The 22,820-nt window shown below is 37.3% G+C and overlaps 1 protein-coding gene across 1 annotated transcript in view; it reads left to right on the top strand.

The window, feature by feature from the left end:
• Positions 1-22,820, top strand: part of LOC115220581 (chitin synthase chs-1-like) — a 162,159-nt gene that overhangs the window by 127,711 nt on the left and 11,628 nt on the right. Inside the window, exons 18-25 of the mRNA XM_036510185.1 lie at positions 1,469-1,522; positions 8,398-8,618; positions 11,543-11,723; positions 13,298-13,420; positions 14,707-15,611; positions 17,038-17,241; positions 19,558-19,640; positions 19,925-20,027. Coding sequence (XP_036366078.1) covers positions 1,469-1,522; positions 8,398-8,618; positions 11,543-11,723; positions 13,298-13,420; positions 14,707-15,611; positions 17,038-17,241; positions 19,558-19,640; positions 19,925-20,027 — 1,874 coding nt within the window. The remainder of the gene's footprint in view (positions 1-1,468; positions 1,523-8,397; positions 8,619-11,542; positions 11,724-13,297; positions 13,421-14,706; positions 15,612-17,037; positions 17,242-19,557; positions 19,641-19,924; positions 20,028-22,820) is intronic.

The following is a 22,820-nucleotide window of genomic DNA, read 5'->3' as shown; positions in this document are numbered from 1 at the left end:
ACTTCTGAGCAATATTATAGTGATTTGGTGTCATATCATTTCCTAAGACATAAGAAACTATATGTGGAGGCACATGGCCTAGTGGTTAGAGCAGTGGACTCGCGGTCGAGGGATCGCGGTTTCGAATCTCAGACCGGGTGATGTGTGTGTTTATGAGTGAAGCACCTAAGCTCCACGTGGATCTGGCAGAAGGTAATGGCAAACTTCTGCTGACTCTTTCGCCACAACTTTCTCTCACTCTTTCCTCCTGCATCTTGCAGCTCACCTGTAACGGACCGGCGTCCCGTCCAGTTGGGGAACCTATACGCCAAGGAAACCGGGAAACCGGCCCTATGAGCCAGGCGTGGCTCGAGAAGGAACAAACAACATTACTATATATATAGCAATGGCATGTTGAAGAGAACGCTGACCAGATTCTAAGAACTAACTTTCTGTTAAATTTATAACATTTCCGATTTAGAAAGAGTTTTAAATGAATCAACTAGTCCCATCCTGTTGAAGTTAACCTACAACACTGTTATACAACGTCATGTACCCTAACTGTCCCTAATAACACTGCTTTCTGGAGCTGCACTAAACTTTTATGCCTATTTATTCGCTCCATCTATTCAAATCTTTACTGGTAGTTCTTAATGCACCTATACCTAAAAAGGATACATTTTACCCACGCATTCCATGGCCTCTGTAATTAAATGGCGAGACCCTGGTACTTTACTATTTTCTCTATATCTTTCATATTGACTTTCTCATCATTTGGGACTGCAAAGTCAATTACCTGGCACTTTCTATTCTCTTTGTCTACTACTACTAAATCAGACATCATTATTATTATTACTATTATCATTACTGATTTGACTCAGGTTCGTTCTTATTCCTGATATGATTTATGTGGGTTGCGGGTTACGACTTTAGGTAACCTTGGGTATCTACAAGCGTTCAATAGTCTCTCGAGTACTTAGAACCCTCCTGATGATCTTTCCTGTCCCTAAGAGGCAAACTGTCTTTAGCTCAGCAGGACATTCTGTTCCAATCTTCTTCAACCATTTGTCTGCATCTTTGCATATATTCTTACAGGTACCAATTCTTACAGGCACCAATTTTTAGTCTCCATGCTCCAAATTCATGCAATTTCAAATTTTAAGGGACTGTATTTTTTTTTTTATCTTCAATCCTACAATCAAACGGACATGATGGATCAATTAGGAAGCAGCTTCGCTTTTCTTTGTCGGTTATTGTCATGTCTGGTCTGTTATTTTCTAGCTTTTTATTCGTTTAAATAGGAATATCACACAAAATTTTGCATTTCCCATTATTATTATTGTTGTTGTTGTTCTTCTTCTTCTTCTTCTTGTTAATGTGATACACAAATTAAGCAATTTAATAGAAGAGTATCTACAAAAAAAAATTTCCAGCATATATTTATATATATTCAGATCCTTATTAATTGTACTTTTTCTTACTTTTTCAGGTAATGCTGAAATATCAGGACAAAGATATTCTTGAAAATCGTCTCAAAGAACATGTAAGCTCAGTTTCATTTTGGTTGAGTTTCAGATCATATGTCTATTAGTCTACAAGTATTTTCTTCCTTGTCTTTGATAATTTTGTCTGGTCGATTAACCTGGATCGTTCTATCAGTATTGACCTAATCATTATTATATTATTATTATTATTATTATTATTATTATTATTATTATTACTACTACTACTACTATTATTGTTGTTGTTGTTGTTATTATTATTATTATTATTATTATTATTATCATTATTATTATATGTTTGGCTTTTGCTTTTGCTTTGTACAAGTTGGCTCCAAGTCTCACCCACAGATCTCAAGAGACAAGTTAGAAGTTCATGTTGGTGTTATGCCTGGGATGTCATATATTTGGTTTTGTACATAGTATTGTTCTAGAGAATATTTAACAAAACATAAGAAAATTGTGAGTTTTAAATTTTGAGATTACATAGAAAGTATTTTACGTAGGATATGGGCAGTTCCCATGAACATTATCTTTTGAATTTCCGCCATTTTGGGTTTTCCTAGTATCTGAGCTAGGTAGCAATAATCCCCCTTTTGCCATCATTCCTAGGCACCTACGACAACAGGTATTGTTTTAGTCTTAAAGTTCCACATTTTGCCAATTTCTATTTCAAGATCTTTATACTTGCTCAGTTTTTGACAGATACGATTGGACAGTCATATCAATGAGGAGGTACGAGTTTTGTCTGAAGTCTTTCAATATAATGTCTGGCATATTCGCATCTATCTTTCTATCAGTTTGAATGGTGAACTTCCAGAGGAGTGAGATGCGCTCATTTTCAAGCAGAGGAGGTGGATTGTGTTCCCACCAGTTTCTATCATGGGTCAGGTCCAGGGTTTTGCAAATTACCAAATGAATACATTGTGCTGCTCTATCATGCCCGTTGAGATACTCTGTAGGCGCAAGAATACTGCACCTGGAGACAACGTGATCAATGGTTTCATTTTGTTGGCATACACGACGTTGGGCAGCTGCCGTTCTTTAATATGTTGGCCTGGTAGTTTTTTGTAGGTAGGCATTGATCTTGGGCTGCTAGATAAACCCTTCTGTTTCTGGTTTTAAGCCAGAAGCCACTAACTATTGATGGGTAAAGGGCTTTGTCAACATCGGCACTATTAGCTCTCTTTGGATGTTTGCTATTGAGAGGTTTTTCTTCCCATTTATTATTATTATTATTATTATTATTATTATTATTATTATTATTATTATTATTATCATTATTATTATTATTATCATCATCATTATTGTTGTTGTTGTTGTTTTGTTATTATTATTCGACATTTGATAGTTTTAGGAAAATTTCTTCTGCATCACATGCTACACCTCCGTATTGCCGCTCAGGTGTGTAAAGCATTGTGTGTTCTTGTTTTTGTTGGTATTAGGGGAGCGCTGACTCTTCGCAGTATTGTATTGCATCTGTTTTGTTATGTATGCAGTCTTTCGTTGTATTAGTATTTGTATTTTGTGTTATGCGTTCAATGCGAGTTGTGTTCTGCTGCTGGGTATCTGGCCTGTAGAATACATATTAAAGGGGTTTTGTTTTATTGCATATTTACTGTATAGGGTGTGTTTGTGTTTGCGGGTTGTTTTATTTGTATTGTACCGATGAATTGATAGTGTCTTGTGTTGGATGTGGACTGTTCTATGTAGGAACAACTTTTTCAGTTTTGTAAAATATTGAGGGTCCAGGTATAGCTTCTACGTTTTTGTTCATATGTTTTGGGGTTTTTTTTATCATACCCAATGCTCCAGTTATCACTGTATTGTTTTTAACGTTATGCCTCACATCTTGGATTCTTCCATTCCGAGATCTCTGTACTTAACAATTTCTCCAAATTTTTGGAGGCAATATTGGTCAGAAGGGTCCGCAATCTCTGTCAGTAAGCAGGAATTTTTGTGTTGTTTTCTCCAATCCTTGATTATTATGTCTGAGGGATTAGCTTTGATTTCTTTGTCACTTTGAATAGGCATATCATAGGTGGTTGTGGTCTGGTCGTCGTCATGTACCTTGTTTGTCAGATGTTTATACCATTTCTTGTAAGTTTTTATGTTGCAGTGTTAGCGTATTGTCCAGTGGATATAACTACTTACTCGGCCATACAGGCATATATATATTCAGATTTAGCGAGAACTGGACAGAGATGTTGTGGTTAACTGCCTCATTGTGCTGGTTGCACATTCTACATATGGTGTTTGGTTGCACATTCTGCATTTGGCGACAGCGAGCTCGCAGAATCGTTACCGCGCCGGACCAAGTATTTAGCAGCACTTGGTCCGTCTTAATGTCCTGATTTTAAATGCCGCCGTGGTCGACATTTCAGCATTCGTTCTTTTGAGATCCAGGAATTAAGTACAGTAAAGAAATAAGAAACGTTAGCACGCCGGGCGAAATGCTTTGCGGTATTTCTTCTGCCGCTACGTTCTGGGTTCAAAATTCCGCCGAGGTCGACTTTGCCTTTCATCCTTTCGGGGTCGATTAAATAAGTACCAATTACGTACTAGGGTCGATATAATTGACTTAATCCGTTTGTCTGTCCTTGTTTGTCCCCTCTGTGTTTAGCCCCTGTGGGTAGTAAAGAAATAGGTATTTGGTCTGTCTTTATGTTCTGAGTTCAAATTCCGCCGAGGTCGACTTTGCCTTTCATCCTTTCGGGGTTCGATAAATTAAGTACCAGTTGCGTTCTGGGGTCGATCTAAATCGACTGGCTCTCTCCCCCAAACGTTTCGGGCCTTGCACCTAGAGTAGAAAAAAATATTACATTAGGTGATTTGTCAGTTAATTTAAAATCATTTGATATTACATAATTTTTCAAAACATCTACGCAGAAGCACTCGTAAAGCATACGCACAAACACACACAAACACACATACACACTTTCTCTTTCTCTCTCCCCTATATATGTGTGTGTGCGTGTGTGTGTGTGTGTGAATGTGCGTACCCACGCACACACATACGCAAATATTCGCACGCATGTATTTAAACACATATGCACCTATACAAGCAATGTCACGCCTGGCTGCATATACCGGGTATTATTCTTATTCTTATTCTTCTTATTATTATTATTAGTCTCATTATTATTATTATTATTATTATTATTATTATTATTATTATTAACTGCTTTAAAAGCAGTTACTCGATTGGCCATTTAATTATTTACCTTTTTTATTGCTTTGTTAACTTGACGTTTCAGGCGGTGTTATTATTGTTGTGGTTTTATCACGGTTTTTCTTATTTTTATTTTTATTTTTCTCTCTGCACTTTACTTTTCTTATTGTTGTTGTGATTGCGGTTTTAAAGTAAGTGTCCACCTTACGCAACAGATCCTAACGTTTGAGTCACGGTCTCGCTTGAATGGCTTCGTCTGTGTAGAAGGACGGGAGTTGTACTGAAGAGAGAGAGGGAAATAAGAGAGGGGAATGTTATTGTGAGTGGGGAGGGGGAATATGTGAATGTGAGACAAAGATAGAGACAGAGGTGAGTATCTTAATTAGAAAAGGTAATGCTTGAGAAAAAGACAAAGAGAGAGGCGGCGGAGAGGTGGAGAGAGGGTGTGAAAAAGATTAGGAGAGAAATGAGCGGGTAAAATAAAGAAGGTGAGTGTGGTGTTAGATCGAAAGGTAGTTTAAGAGGAGGGACAGTGAATGGGGTTTGTGAGAGGGAGAGAGAGGGGGAGTCAGACAGACAGACAGGTTGAAGCATTGTCAAAAATAGATGTAATCAAAGAAGACGACAGAGAGAAAAGGAAGATAGATTGATAGAGAAAGAATGGGAGAGGAATATGGAGGGAGACAGGGGGATGAGAGAGACAGAAAGAGAAGGGAAGAATGAGAGAGGGACTGGCCTTTGGGTCGGAATGATGGAGTGGGTGGCATATAAGGAGATGGGAAGAGAAAGGAATGAGGAGAAGGTGAAAAAGAAGGAGGTACAGAGGAGGTACAGAGGTACAGAGGCAAAAGAAAACTTTGAAAAGAGAGAGAGAAAATTAAGGGAGGCAAACAAATGAGAGAGAGAAAGAGAGAAGCGTTCATTAAAAAAAAAAAGAGAAAATATGGATGCAAAAGAGAAAATGAAGGCTTTTTGTACCTGTTCGATTTTGTGACGGCTCCAATTGTTGTTTTATTGTTGATGTCGTTGTTGTCGTTAATTAATGTTACGCCGGTGTTAAAAAGTATTTCTTCTTTCATCAAATAAAAACACACACACATACACACACAATATATTTTTCTTGGACAAATGAAGAAACAACAAGAATTGCAACGAGTTTATTTGATTTGTTTTTAACGTTTCAATCAATGGTGACCCTTTATCATTCTACCCGGATGGATAGGGGTAGGGCAAAAAAGCGTGGCAACTCTCCTATGGATTATACCTACCTAATGAAATAATGAAAAGAAAAAGGAAGACAAAACTTTAAGGATATCTCTCTCTTCCTCTCTCTCTCATTCTCTATCGTACCGCTTCTGTTTATATGTTACAAATCGGACTCAAAACGGAAATATTTATTTTATGCTTAATGTTTTAGGTTTTACCATACAGTTAGCTCCAAAAATATTCGTCACATAAATTTTTGGTCATTTTTTTTTTTTTACAATTATATAATTTCACGTATATTTTTTACCGATAAAAAATAGCTTGCTTTCTTTTTCCTTCGATGAAAATTCCTTTTAATGTATTTATTTTCCTTCTATGAAGGATTTAACTTCCAAATAAGAGATTAAAATAAGAAAATTAAAGAATATATTACTTAATTGAAGCATCACTTGACATTATACATTACAATTTTGACATCACACACACAACAACACACACACACACACACACACACACACACACACAAACAAACACACACACATATAGATACATACATACATATGTACTTAACTTAAGACGCATAGTGCTGTTGTGCGTGTATGGGTGTCTGGAGATGTCCGGGTATTTTATTTTAACTACATTTATCAAGCTTCGGATGACAAAGGAAACCAAATGGACCGCGAAAGGTTTGTATTCTTATTGTAATCATTATTTTACTGGTTAATAATAATAATAATAATAATAATAATAATAATAATAATAATAATTAATAATAATAATAATAATAATAATAATAATGGTTTCAAATTTTGGCACAAGGCAGCAAGTTCGGGTGAGTGGGAAGATCGATTACATCGATCCCAATACTCAACTGGTACTCTTTTATTGACCCCGAAAGGATGAAGGGCAAAGTCAACCTCGGTGGAATTTGAACTTGGAACGTAATGAGTCGGGAGAAATGTCGCTAAGCATTTTATCCTTTCCGCTAACGATTCTGCCAATCGCGGTTACTTATTTTGTGGGTGGGGTTGGAGTAGAGCAGTGAATTACATCGATCTCAGTACTTGATTGATTTGTACATTATTCAATCAATTCCTATTGTGCCCGCGGAAAAAGAAAAAGAAAATCAAAATTGACTGCATTGAGATTCGAACTCAGATTGTAAACACCAGTGCATGCTAAACAAAGTTACAAGGCTTATAGTCAGACACTCAGCTGGTTCTGCCAGTCCGTTGGTTGTGTTTTAACATAGGTACATGACACAAATTTCAAAATTTAGGCTATATTGTTCACTCCTTGTACATTTTGAGTTCAAATTCTGTCGGAGTTGGCTTTGCATCTTATTCTTCAGGGTTGTGAATCGATAAAATAACTGCAGCCCATAAATTCGAGTTTGAACACACACACACACACACACACACACACACTCTGTCTCTCTCCCTCTCTCTCCTTCAAAAATATTGGGGTATTTGTGCTTGTATCAGAGCCATTTTATTAAATATTTATCAGATAGCACTTAGATAAAGGTGACAGGGTCATTGCCCCTTGGTAGATTTTAAGAATGGGGGGGGTGAGAGTGGTGACATGTGCCCATGGTTACATGGGCCAACCACGCCCACCCCGATACCACCAACACCATCAACATCACTATACCTCCATTAACACCACCAACAATAACAATACCAATGAGGACCATTGCCATCAGCCTTACTAATACCACCAACACCAACACCATCGTCATCGTCATCACCATCAGCAACAGCAACAACGAGGGCGTCAACAAGCACATTACCAACACCATTAACCCCATTTCCACTATCACAACCAACAACAACAACAGCAACAACAAGGACCGTCAACAATAACAATGGCAGAACGATCACTACCAACAACAACAACAACAACAACAACAACAACAACAACAACAACAACAACAACATCGTAACCACCATCGTAATCACTCCACCGCCAACATTTAAACCTGCCACATTCGGCCAAAACATTCTACCTGTTTAATGTTCGAAATGGCCAGATCTATCTTTCACACCTGTCCTACAATGTCATATACACACACAACCACACACATATATAATATATATATATATTATATTATATATATATATGTATATATATGTATATATATATATATATGTGTGTGTGTGTGTTGTGTGTGTGTGTGTGTGTGTGTGTATGTATATACAACGGGCCTCTTTCAGTTTCTGTCTACGAAATCCACTCACAAAGCTTTGGTTGGCCCGAGGCCATAGTAGAAGACACCTGTCCAAGGTGCCAGTAGTGGGACTGAACTCGGAACCATGTAGTTGGTAGGCAAGCTATTTACCACACAGCCACTCCTATGGAAGTGGTTTCTCCATTACTCTCTTAAAATATTGATGATCCAGGTTTTGTTATTTATTATTGATGTTGTTAAGAAGGTTGCATCTATCTCTTTTTTTATAAATATTTTTGTTTTCTTGGTGTTTTTATTCCTTTTTATTTGTTTCTTTTTCTTTTTTTCCAATGTTTCGTTATTCATTCAAGGAGGATCGTAATTTTGGAACAAATGTCTCAAATATCGCAGCTTCCACGAGATCGTCGTTTTCTAGCAATGGACCTATACAAGACAACAGAGTAAACCTCTTAAAACACAAACTCGGTGTCAAACTAAGCACTGAACAGTCGAAAGACATCAACATAAGTAAAACGCCTGAAAGAAACGTAATGGACGACGAATCTTTCAGCAAAGATGAGGGAGGCGTACCGTAAGTTACTTCCCTTTGTTGTTCTATGTAACGTGATACAGGTACACCAACGGTATCCCGAGAACTTGAAATTTCCCTAACTGACAGTTTAGTTCACTGGCGTTGTGTGTACCGTGTATTTATTTGCATTATTTAAACTGCATTTGTTAGTGGCAATACCAATATTTTGAGAGACCTTATTAAGCTTAAAGATTACCCTTAGTCATGGCTGTGTCAGATTATTGAGATGAGAGCATCAGTGGTACTCTCTTTACTATTTTACTCTTTTACTTGTTCCAGTCATTTGACTGCGGCCAAGCTGGAGCACCGCCTTTAGTCGAGCAAATCGACCCCAGGACTTATTCTTTGTAAGCCCAGTACTTATTCTATCGGTTTTTTTTGCCGAACCGCTAAGTTGCAGGGACGTAACCACCACAATCAATTGTCAAGCGATGTTGGGGGGACAAACAGACAACAAACATATACACACCCACACAACACATATATATATATATATATATATTATATATATATATATAATATATATATATATATATATATATATATTGGCCTGCTCGCTCAGCCAGCGGGGTGTCGTCATTTGAAGGTTAAAACAATGCGAAGCGCATTGTGACCAGTGATGTTTAACAACATCTGATAGCCTGGTCGGTCACAGTCACAGTAATATATATATATATATATATATATATATTATATATATATATATATATATATATATATATACATATATACGACGGCTCCTTTCAGTTTCCGTCTACCAAATCCACTCACAAGGCTTTGGTCGGCCCGAGGCTATAGTAGGAGATACTTGCCCAAGGTGCCACGCAGTGGGACTGAACTTGGAACCATGTGGTTGGTAAGCAAGCTACTTACCACACAGCCACTCCTGCGCCAAACATAAGCACTAATCCATGTCGATCCAAGATAAACAATAATTATTTATGGTATTTCAGACGCATGAGGTATAAAAAAATAAGATGGTTAGAGGTGTACTGATGAAGTATTAGTTTGTGGCCACATATAATCCAACAAATTGGTTATTTCGCCAAGGCTTTGGAATCAAGGATACCAGAAAATCAGTAGTGTACCTGCATTAGTATTTAAGCTGTCATTGTCCTTTCTTCGCTTCATGGTTTGTCCACATTACTTCGTAAGGAAAATAGGACCAGTTTTTCAGCTTCTCTAACGTATGTATTCCTCCCTGGATGGGACGCCAGTCTGTTACAGCATTATTCATTTCTAACAGCTGAGTGAATTGGAGCAATATGAAATGAAGTGTTTTTCCCAAAAACATAACGCATCGCTCGGACCAGGAACCGAAACCACAATGCTACGATCATTAATCCAACACTCTAACCACTAAGCCATATACCTTCACTCTTCATGAGAATTACTAATTAGATTTTTTACTTTGCTTTGTCATGTAAATGGTGTCTATAAGTAATAACAAGATAAAGATCATTCCCGTGTCATATAGACCCGTGGGGCCCGTTTCCCGGTAACTGTGGTGTATATATTTTCCCCCCTGGACCGGACGTTGGTCCATCGCAGGATTATTCATGTTTGCCATGTGAATGAACTGAAGCAATATGAAATGAAATATTTTGCTCAAAAACACAATGAATCACTCCACCCAGGAATCGAAACCACAACCATGGGATCATCAGTCCCACACCCTAACCATTAAGCTATCTCCATGTGTGTGATCAAACTCAGTGATTAATTTGTGTAAATGCATCTAATGGTGCACAAACATTGTTTAGAAGTTAAGACTTAGGAATAAGATAAACGGTATCTTTTCTTTTAATATCATGTCAGTATATGTGTGTTCCTGTCTCTCTTCTCCTGTGTGTATATGTAAATATATGTTTTCATACATATACATATACGTGTATATATATATATATATATATATATATATATATATATATATTATATATTATATATATATATTATATATATAGAGAGAGAGAGAGAGAGAGAGAGAGTATAAAAAGGAATAAATTATCCTCGCCGATACTGTATTATCTCACAAATCTCTACTCTCCTCTTTCTTATCAATTATGTATGTGTGTATAAGTATAAAAACATATATATTTATATTTACATATGCATATGTGTATAGATAGATAGATAGATAGATAGATAGATAGATAGATAAAGATAGATAGAGATAGAGATACACACACACCACTCATACATACATATATATATATATATATATATATATATATATAATATATATATATATATATATATATATATATATACAAAATGAGAAAATGGAGAAATATATCTAAATCAATCATCAACTATCAGATAATACCGAATCATATACTTTATTAAAACACTACACAATAGCAATGAGATTAGACATTAATACAGTACAATATTACAATCAATATGGTGAGATATAACTAATATCTTTTTATATCTTGTTATATTTATTTAGTTATATCTCACCATATTGATTGTAATATTGTACTGTATTATGTCTAATCTCATTGCTATTGTGTAGTGTTTTAATAAAGTATATGATTCGGTATTATCTGATAGTTGATGATTGATTTAGATATATTTCTCCATTTTCTCATTTTGTATTATTAATTTACGATAAAAATAATTTAACCTTTGCCCACTAATACAGTAAATGAATTAATTGCATCGCATTTTTAACATTTATGTATTAGCTTTGTTGGGTATTTCTCTAGCAGTATATTGGATATATGTTATCCCATAGAGGGTTGAATTTACAACCCTATCTCATTTTATCATATATATATATATATTATATATATATATATATAAAAGATATATACGCACGCCTATATAAGATATCCTAGGCATTGCAATTATTACGACATTCTCTCAACAAAGCTTTCCTCATTTCCAGTTCTGAATTTCATTTTGTTTTCTTTTCGCAGAAGTTATGACTTCTTCCGAGAAACCGAACGTGAGATCGACAACGAGATTGATTTCTTCAACAAACTTTTGAAGCTTCTCCGAATCCTCTTCTATTTATTCACCATCTCTGGAATTCTAGTCACGGGAGTTGTCAACAGGATTTCTTTACAGCTAATGGCCACTGCTAAACCTCCTCACTCGGTGAGCGCTTGTTTGAAGATGTAGAATGAAATACCGTTTATAGACATAGAGATTACGTAACTATTGCTCTGATAGGAAAACATTTTACTAGCGTCAATGATTGAAAATGTTCCCTTTTTTTTAGCTTTATTTTTCCTGCTATCATTATTCTCTCCCTCTCTCTCTCACTCTCTCTCTCTCTCCCTCTCTCTCTCACTCACTCTCTCCCTCTCTCTCTCACTCACTCTCTCGACTTTGCCTCTCGTCGTTTCGGGGTCGATAAATTAAGTACCAGTTAAGAACTTGGGTCGATGTAATCGGCTTAATCTGTTTGTCCTTGTTTGTCCCTTCTGTGTTTAGCCCCTTGTGGGTGGTAAAGAAATAGAAATAGGTATTTCATCTGCCGTTACGTTCTGAGTTCAAATTCAGCAGAGGTCGACTTTGCCTTTCGTCCTTTCGGGGTCGATTAAATAAGTACCAGTTACGCACTGGGGTCGATATAATCGACTTAATCCGTTTGTCTGTCCTTGTTTGTCCCTTCTCTGTTTAGCTCCTTGTGAGTAGTGAAGAAATAGGTATTTCGTCAACCGTTACGTTCTAAGTTCAAATTCCGCCGAGGTCGACTTTGCCTTTTATCCTTTCGGACCTTTGTCCCCTCTATGTTTAGCCCCCTGTGGGCAATAAAGAAAGAAATATAATATAATATGACGGTTTCACCCGTCGAAGACGACGTATGAATGTTCAGCTTTTGCCGAACGACCTGCACAAATGATTTGTTTATAGTAATCGAATATATGTGCAATACATTAGCTCATTCCCTCCATCAAACCGGTGTTGCCTGAACAGGTGTACGGTGTATCACACATAAGGTGCCAAAGTGATCGCAGAGCACCGTATGGTGAATGTTTTGCTCAAAAACCTAACACACCACCCGATCTAGGATTTGAAACTACAATCTCGCGATCACGAATGCAACACCCTAACCACTAGGCCATGCGTCCTAATATCTCGTAATCACGTGACCTACCAGGCTATCTGATGTTGCTACACATCGCTGGTCACAATGCGCTTCGCATTGTTTTAGCTTTTAATGACGCCACCCCGCTGGCTAAGCGAGCAGGCCAACAGAAGAAAGAGGGAGAGAAAGTTGTGGTGAAAGAGTACAGCGGGGATCACTACCATCCCCTGCCGGAGCCTCGTGGAGATTTAGGTGTTTTCGCTCAATAAACACTCATAACGCCCGGTCCGGGAATCGAAACCGCGAGTCCGCTGGCCTGACGACTGGGCCATTGCGCCTCCACGCGTCCTAATATAATAGAAAATAATATGACGTATTTTAATGTGTAAAAGGAACCCTATTTTGTCAAAAGTTAGGTTAAAAATATGGGAATTTCTTATACACGGATAGCATTATAATCCTTTACAAAACCTTTTTTCCAAATTTTAAGCCCCAAAAATTAGGGGGTTCCTTATACACGTTTAAATACGGTAATATTATATAATATGATATAATATAATATAATATAATATAATATAATATAATATAATATAATATAATATAGCAATAAAACATGTATATGTGTTGTTTTCAACAGAAATCAGCCCACAGCAAATTGGTTATATCCCTGGTGGTGCCAACAGTAATATTTTGGATTCTCACTTTGGTTAGGTCCGTCTTCAGGAAAACAGAATGGCCGTCGAAGAAACTTCTCTTCAGTGTAAGTAAATTTGTCTATTTTAGAGAAGAGTAAAGTGAATATGTGTCAACTATGTCTTTCCCAAGATCATTTCTAGCATAAGTGAAATGCAATGGTTTCATCCCTGAATCGGAACCACGTTGCAGGTTTGACTTAGAGAAAACTTAACTCCTGCACTACGACGTTCATTTTGTGTTACTTTTACTTGATACTGCATTTATAATGTTGTTACAATAGAGCGATTCAAGTGACCATCCCTGGGCTGAAAAATGCGACGAAGACAGTAAAGTTTTTCTTATCTGTTTTCACCACCAGGTACTTATTAAAGACATAGCGTTGAATATGTGAGACATTACTCAGAGTCTCACAGTCAAGAGAGTACGTATCTTATCAATTAGAAGACCAGGATAGGTAAAAACTCTTAGCCGCGTTTGACTTAAAAGGTGGCTCTTTACTGGTCGCTTGTTAGCCAAGTTCTTACTAGATGAACAGAGTTACTTGATGAAATGTTTTGTATGCAGCAATGTGTTATTAGGTAGTGAAAGTACTATTGTGATATGAAGGAACCACTCGATCTAGATTCACTTTTATTTAAATTAAACTTTTTGCTTCACATACATACATACATGCATATATACATATATATATATGTGTATGTATATATATATATATATATTTATATATATATATATTACATATATATATATATATATATATATATATATATATATATATATATATATATATATATAAATTAATAATAAAATATTAGGGAATAAATCCAAACTTACAGGGAAAAATCAGATTTAGGATTGAATCCAATTTTATAGTAAAATATTATATTATATTAAATTAGAGATAAAACCACTATTAGGCAAATCATACAATGAAAAACTTAAGCCAATACATAAGATTAATTAATTTATATTATTTTAAATATATATCAAAATTATTAAAAAAGATAATTAGTATAACACTACGATCGTTTCATGGCTGTCCAATTCGTAAAAATTCGAGTTACAGTCATTCTTCAGGTGATTGAAATATTTAACTGAAGAATGACTGTAACTCGAATTTTTACGAATTGGACAGCCATGAAACGATCGTAGTGTTATACTAATTATCTTTTTTTAATAATTTTGATATATATTTAAAATAATATAAATTAATTAATCTTATGTATTGGCTTAAGTTTTTCATTGTATGATTTGCCTAATAGTGGTTTTATCTCTAATTTAATATATATATATATACATACATATATATATGCACATGGATATACATATACATATATCTGTTTGTTTCAGGTGTTTCTGTTTGAATGTGTACAAATAACAGGCAAAGCATTGTTCCTCTTCCGTATTATTCCAACCCTAGGATTGTTTCGATCTTCTGTGTTGATTCTTGGAACTGGACAGGTCCCTGCAGTAATGTTACTTCTAGAGCAGATCTTCGGAGCGAAATTTCAAAAGCTTTCCACGCGGTTCTTGGGCCTGATTTTCTACTCACTTGCTTGCTGCATCCAAATAGGTGTCATACCAGTTTTCTACATTACCGATTTCTTTACTTGGACAACCGATCGAGACGAGAAGATATCGGAAACGGAAAACTGGATTGTACCAATTGCTGTTGTGTTGACGTCGTTCACATGGTGGGAGAACTACGCCTTCTTTGACATTCAGTGCTGTAGATTGTCGATTCCATTAAAAAGGCTACGGAATCGAATCGAGAAGACAAGGGAAGCAACTGATATCATCACGGTACCACTGAAAATGGTGCTTTTCTTTTGTTTATCTTTAGCTCTTTCCCACCAAGACATACGGAGTTTTCTACAAGACTGGAAAGATTCTTTAAGCACGGATTACATGCTTGTCCATTTACAGGGTTATGGTGTAATGTATGTGCATATCGTGTCAGGGCTTATATGTTGCTATCTGGCCGGTATGGCTTGTAAACTTCACATGCAGAAAATCGGATTTTCTTTGCCGTTAATTCTCGTCACTCCTGTGTCGGTTGGTCTCAACATAGCTCAATGTACCAAAAAGATTGTTCCAGATAATTTGGTCACTGAAAAATGGGCTTGTTTTAAAATGGAAATCCCTGGAGAGATACTCACACCGATTCTTATGATGGGTCTTCTGTTTGTCTCTATTATAATCATCACAAACCACATCTGGATGCCGAGTTCCGAAAGAATGTCACAAGTAAAGAAGTAAGTTATTTCTTTATATTAAACGCTATTGCATTATTGAGTGTATAAAAGGAAACACCACATACACACATTCACACACACACACACGCTTACGTATTCAGGTATACACTCACACATACATACACACGCACAACAATCAACACACAATTTTATGTGTACATATATACATGCATATACATATATATATATATATATTATATATATATATATATCGGGACCCCCTTCGGTCACGATACTGACCATGGGATTGCACCTAGAAAGTTACCCTCCTAGTCACAAGTGTGAGCAAGGTGGTTTATGGAAGACCAACAGTCGCCCATGCATACCGGTCTCCATTCTCCACGCCACCAGTGTTATCCAAGGGAAAGGCAGCAGCCGATACAGCTTGGCACCCGTGACGTCGCAACTCATTTCTACAGCTGAGTGAACTGGGGCAACGTGAAATAAAGTGTCTTGCTCAAGAACACAACGCGCAGCCCAGTCCGGGATTCGAACTCACAATATGTATATATATATATATATATATATATATATATATACATATATATATATATATACATACATACATACATACATACATACATACATACATACATACATACATACGTCTATTTTTATATAAATTTTTTAAAATATATATATATATATATATATATATATATATATATATATATATAGGAGCACTCCGTCGGTTACAACGACGAGGGTCCCAGCTGATACGATCAACGGAACAGCTTGCTCGTGAAATTAACGTGCAAGTGACTGAGCAATCAACAGACACGTATATCCTTAAGGTAGTTCTCGGGAATATTCAACGTGACACAGTGTGATAAGGCTGGCCCCTTGAATTACTGGTACAACTCATTCTTGCCAGATGAATGGACTGGAGCAACGTGAAATAAAGTGTCTTGCTCAAGGACTCAACGCGTCGCCGGCTGGAATTGAACTCACGAGCTTACGATCGTGAGCCGAATGCCCTAACCACTAAGCCAGGCGCCTTCACATATATGTGTGTGTGTGTGTGTGTGTGTGTGTGTGTGTATTTATGTATGCACACGCACAGCTAATTTTTTAGTTCTATTTGCGTCACCAAACCTCTCATTGTACGTGTGTGCGTGCGTGCATGCATGCGTGTGTGCGTGCGTGCATGTCAGTGTGTTTCTGTGTTTTGCACCCCACCACTTGACAACCGGTGTAGTTTCTTTTATGTCCCTCGTGACTGCTTACACAACAAACTTTAAAACAAGTATTAGGAATTTGAAGTCAGAACGTAAACACAGACGAAATGGCGCTAAGCATTTCGCCCGTTGGGCTAAAACTCGCCGCCTTAAACTGGAAATAATTTTGCTCTCTCAGCGTTTCAATCCCTTTGACCTCTTTGGGTTAATCTTCCTTGACATTTGACTTTTGATCTTTTCCTCGGCAGATTATTTGTATTACCACACTATGAACCAATATTCCCCGATATGGGATTGCTGCTACGACGCCGACAAGACGTAAAAGAGAAGTCGTTCCGAATCAAGAAGGAAGGTCTTGATGAGAACAACATGCGACCAAAGATCCTTATCTGCGCCACAACGTGGCACGAAACACGCCAAGAAATGCTACAGTTACAAAAATCTCTATTCAGGTAATTCTTTTTTTTTTGTTCCTTTTAACGTTTACTATTGTCGTCGCCGTCATCGTCGTCATTGTTATTGCTGTTGTTCTTGTTGTTCCATTTGTACTCCCTGTTTATATATAGGAGCACTCCGTCGGTTACGACGATGAGGGTCCCAGATGATACGATCAACGGAACAGCTTGCTCGTGGAATTAACGTGCAAGTGGCTGAGCATTCCACAGACACGTGTACCCTTAACGTAGTTCTCGGGGATATTCAGCGTGACACAGAGAGTGACAAGGCCGGCCCTTTGAAATACAGGTACAACAGAAACAGGAAGAAAGAGTGAGAGAAAGTTGTGGTGAAAGAGTACAGCAGAGTTCACCACCACCCCCTGCCGGAGCCTCGTGGAGCTTTAGGTGTTTTCGCTCAATAAACACTCACAATGCCCGGTCTGGGAATCGAAACCGCGATCCTACGACCGCGAGTCCGCTGCCCTAACTACTGGGCCATTACGCCTCCACACTCCCTGTTTAATAATCGTTTGGCGCCACGTCTAAACGATGAACCAGAGTTGCTGTAAGGAAGATGTCATTTGACTGACAGTTCTTTCCTTAGTGTAAGCACAATTCCAAGCAGTTCGGTCATCTGGAATCCGGAATACAATTGATGAAACTTTCCATTCTCTCCCGCATTAGCCATAAGTCCTCTTATGATCATGGATTATTTTTCATCTTGATATTCCACATTTTGTTGATTTTCATCTTCAGGTCTTTTGACTTAACCAGCTTCTCTGTGGCTTTTATGAAGGTGTTACTTTCAGAAGATGGTGCAATGTTAATAAGTACGCACCTCTTTGCCCTTCTCGTTCTTGATAATGATGTCAGATTTGTTGGCTTTTATTTCTGTGTCAATAGGGATGGCCATATCCCAGTAGATAGAAACATCGTAGAAACAGCGTAGGAGTGGCTGTGTGGTAAGTAGCTTGCTTACCAACCACATGGTTTTCCGGGTTCAGTCCCATTGCGTGGCACCTTGAGCAAGTGCCTTCTACTATAGCCTCGGGCTGACCAAAGCCTTGTGAGTGGATTTGGTAGACGGAAACTGAAAGAAGCCCGTCGTATATATGTATATATGTATGTATATATATATATATATGTGTGTGTGTGTGTGTGTGTGTGTGTGTGTGTGTGTGTGTGTGTATGTCTGTGTTTGTCCCCCCGACATCGCTTGACAACCGATGCTGGTGTGTTTACGTCTTCGTAACTTAGCGGTTCGGCAAAAGAGACCGATAGAATAAGTACTAGGCTTGTAGAATAAGTCCTGGGGTCGATTTGGTCGACTATAAAGGCGGTTGCTCCAGCATGGCCGCAGTCAAATGACTGAAACAAGAGAAAAAAGGAAAAGAAAAGAAAAAGATCGTTGTTATCAGTGGTCCTTTTCGACAGACGTCCGCATCTCTTCTCCGTTGATTTTATAACTTCTGCATATTTTCCAGTATATTTATACCTGTGCATATATTCAGTCTTTGCTAGTTCCAGGCATCCAGAAACAATTTCGTCCATGCAGTCTTCATTTTTCGACATATCCTTCATTCAGCAGAAACCTTCTTAGTTTCCTATTTTGACACACACACACACACACACACACACACACACACACACCACACACACACACACACTTTATATCTAGGTTTACATTATCTACAGTGGTTCCCAAACATTTTCGGTTCGGGCTGCCACCCCCTTGACACTCAGGCCTCATTTCTAGTGCCCCCACCCCAACTAACCCTCACAAACACAGACCTCTTTCTGAAGCAATTTAAAAGCAACTGTATTCCACAAATAAAACTTAATCTAATGAACCCATTATTTTATTGTTTTTACATGAATCGCCACCCCATTATCGCCTCACTTTTCTTCAACACCCCCTTGGAATTTTCCACCGCCCTCAGGTGGGGACAATACCGCCCACTTTGGGAACCACTTTAGGTGTTTCTCTTTTTATATAAAACAGCAAATTACAGTATGAAGGAGATTCGACTGTTATTTCTAACAGATCCAGTGATAGAAGTGAAGTGTTCTTGTCTGTTTGTGGTTTGATTTTTATGCTTGAACGCCACAGCATCCACACATGTCTCTGTAACAGCCAAAAAATCATTTATAATTATTTGTGTTAGTGCAAGCTTTAAATACTTAGCCAATTGAGATCGCGGTTTCGATCCTCAGTTAAAGCCAACTAATTTTCCTTTCTTCTTTGTCCAAAAAAAAATACAGGTAATTTACCTCTTTAAATTCATCAAGAAATTTATTAATTAAAATATTGTTATCCTTAATTAATTGCAGGCTTGACTTGGAACAGGTCACGAAAAAACTGGCCCAAAGTTACGTCACCAGTTACATTGATGTCAACAGCTACGAACTCGAAAGTAAGTTGCGTATTTCTTCTTCTTTACTCTTTACTCTTTTACTCCTTTACTTGTGTCAGTCGACCAACTTTTGAACTGTAAATTTTGGTCCGAAAAATTCGACTTGTATGTTGGAAAATACAGTAAAACACAGGTGCAATTATATGCGGTGGGTAGGTCCAATTTCAGAAACTTACATGATAAGCCTATTTTTTTAAAATACGATTACAAAATTATTTATTAAATTATTAAATAAAATTCTATGATATTCTGTTGAAAATTTCCTGTTGTTTTCTATTCTCAAGTTCATGTCATATTTGACGATGCCTGGGAAACGGACAGCAACCACAATCGAGTGCCTAATGGCTATGTCAGAGAATTTGTAGATCTAATTCCAGAAGCCGCTGAGTGAGTATCACAAACGCTCTAGATTATCTTTTATTATCATTATCATAAATATTATTATTACTATCATTATTATTATTATTATTACAAATTCTGTCGGGGTCAATGAAATAGTACGAGTTCAACACTGGGGTCGATGTAATCGACTTATCCCCTACCCCGAAACTACTGGCCTTGCGCTAAAATTTGAAACCATTAAAATTATTATCACCATCATCATCATCATCATTATTATCATTATAAAGGCGGCAAACTGGTAGAAACGTTGGCACGCCCGTCAAAATGCTTAGCGGCAGTGCTTCCGACTTTAGGTTCTGGGTTCACATTCCACCGAGGTTCACTTTGCCTCTCGTAGTTTTTAGGGTCAGTAAATTAAGTATCAGTCAAGCCCCCCCCCCGCCCCGCCCAAAAAATTTTCAGGTCATGTACCTATAAAAGAAAAAGAAAGGTTATTGGATTAGGCATGGCACATTAACGCCTCTGTCGATCAGAGTTGACTCTGCATCTGACCATGTATGTACAGTTCGAAGCTAAGAATTCCTGACAAAATACTGGCAGTTGTCCATGCATTCCAGTTTCCCTTCTCTGCATATGCCACCGGCGTTTATTCAAGGGAAGGGGCGGTTCATACCTTTCCTATGAACCCTAAGGACTTAAATGAGAGGAGAATGTATTCACTTGCAGCTTACATTGGATGTGCGCTGCGTACAAACTTCTCAACACAAATGGCTCTTTTGTGGTGGTTCCAACTGCAAGAAATAGCTGCCAAATCCTCACCAAATTTTACCCGGCCATCTCCAAAAATGGAAGGACAATTAAATAATGTAGTTCCTGGTAAATCAAGCCTTAAAAATATTAAAAACAATAACGTATGACCACAGCTGAAAAATAAGGAATAGTCAGAACAAGGCCTCATCGTTGATCTACTTGATCAGGATTAGCCTAGGGTTTAAAAAAATAGCAACCACAACATTCTTCTAGATTACCCAACACAAGCAAATAATTTTTGAAGCTCTTGTAGTGAGGGTGAATAATTTGCAGAAAGTTTGCGTTCCAGAACTTCTCTAGAGTGTATTTACGTATGAGTCGCATATTCAAAATCAAACTCACGAATTCTCATTGTTTGTGATATTCTCATTGTTGTTTCCATAAATGCATCTTTTAATGTTTTGGAAGTGTTACATCGCGTATCCTGTACAGTACGTGAAATATTTATTGGTTTCTGTCTCAAGCTAATCCCTAAGTGAAGTCCAAGTAAAAACAGAAGCAAAGGAAAAAAAAGATCGAAATATAATCAACAGGTCTCGCTTCAGCAGGTCCGCAAACAGGTCCAACTTAATCAACAAAATAATTTATAACAGAAAGTTTATTATTTTTCAAGTCGCTAACACGTATCCAGTTATCGGCAGAGACATCATTACGTTGTCAAATATATCACCATCACCACGTAACTCAATTTAACAACCAGATCCAACACAACTATACATGCGCATACCTACATTATCAACATCATTTTCACATGTATCCTATTCGTTATCTAAATCGATACCTGAATCATAAAAATAGGTCAATTCAAGGCCACTTCCACGACCCAGATTGTCACTGTTATCGTCATGTCCCTCTGAGATATTAAATATTTTATCTCCATTGAATGAAGGCCACCATCTTCAAACAGAACGACGCGTATCACTTGGCATCGCCATGTTGTTTTTGAACATTTAATTCTATAAATATACAATTCGAAATATGTCATAATAGCATGCAAATCACGGGAATTCTGCGGGAATGTATACAGTGGAACACTCTATTGATGTTTCGGCACATTAAAATCCAATATTCAATGATCTGTCAATAGGAGAATACTTTACATTGAGCCACGACAAAATGACAAAATGTCTCTCTCTGTGTGACTGGCGACCGAATATGTCGCCAGCTGCACGCATGTGATCCGATGTTGCTGTCTTAGTTTTGTTGTCTATGTTTTTTTTATAAATCAAATTTTCTTAGTTTTTTTATGTTTTAGTTTAATCTTTTTTCTTAATAAACTCCAAACATTCTGCGTTAACTAGAACAAGATACGATAAGATAGGTAAAAGATAAAAACATTTACAATATCTGACATTTGGTACAAGGCCTTAACCGTTTGGCAGAGGAATCTAATAGGTAGAGATGTGTGGTTAAAAAGTTTACAACGAAACTACACGGTTTCAAGTTCGATCCTACTACGTGAGGGTGTACAGTGAGCAATTGTCTTCCGTCGTAGATTTAAGTTGACAAATTGCCTTATAAGTGAAATTTGGTAGGCGGAAAATGTGCTGGAACCCCGTCATATGTGTGTACGTTTCCCGAGTTATATAAACTGATAAGGGCTCATTTCCTGGTTTCTGTGGCCTTTATATTCCCCAACATGGACAGGATGCTGGTTTGTTCCACGATAACTTGTTTTTGCCTGCTGAGTGGACTGGAGCAACGTGAAATGAAGTGTTTTGCTCAAGAACACAACGCATTGCCTGGTCCAGGAATCGAAACCACTATCTTATGATCATGTGTCCAACAACTTAACCACTAAGCCATATTTCTTTACTGTATGTGTGAATATGTGTAAATGTGTGTGTGCATTTTTGTTTGACAGTCTATGGAGTTTTGTTTTCCACCACTTTCTTTTTCTTTTGCCTTTCAGGACATTACCTGAAGGTTAACAATATTGAAAATATTTGAATAAAAACAGCAGAGACAACGAGGCCATGTTTTCTAGGGTGTCTTTCTGTTATCTAAAAGTACAATTTTCTATTTCTC

The sequence above is a fragment of the Octopus sinensis genome, linkage group LG16, assembly GCF_006345805.1.
Source record: "Octopus sinensis linkage group LG16, ASM634580v1, whole genome shotgun sequence".
NCBI classification, from domain to species: domain Eukaryota; kingdom Metazoa; phylum Mollusca; class Cephalopoda; order Octopoda; family Octopodidae; genus Octopus; species Octopus sinensis.
This window is presented reverse-complemented; position numbering and strand designations above follow the sequence as displayed.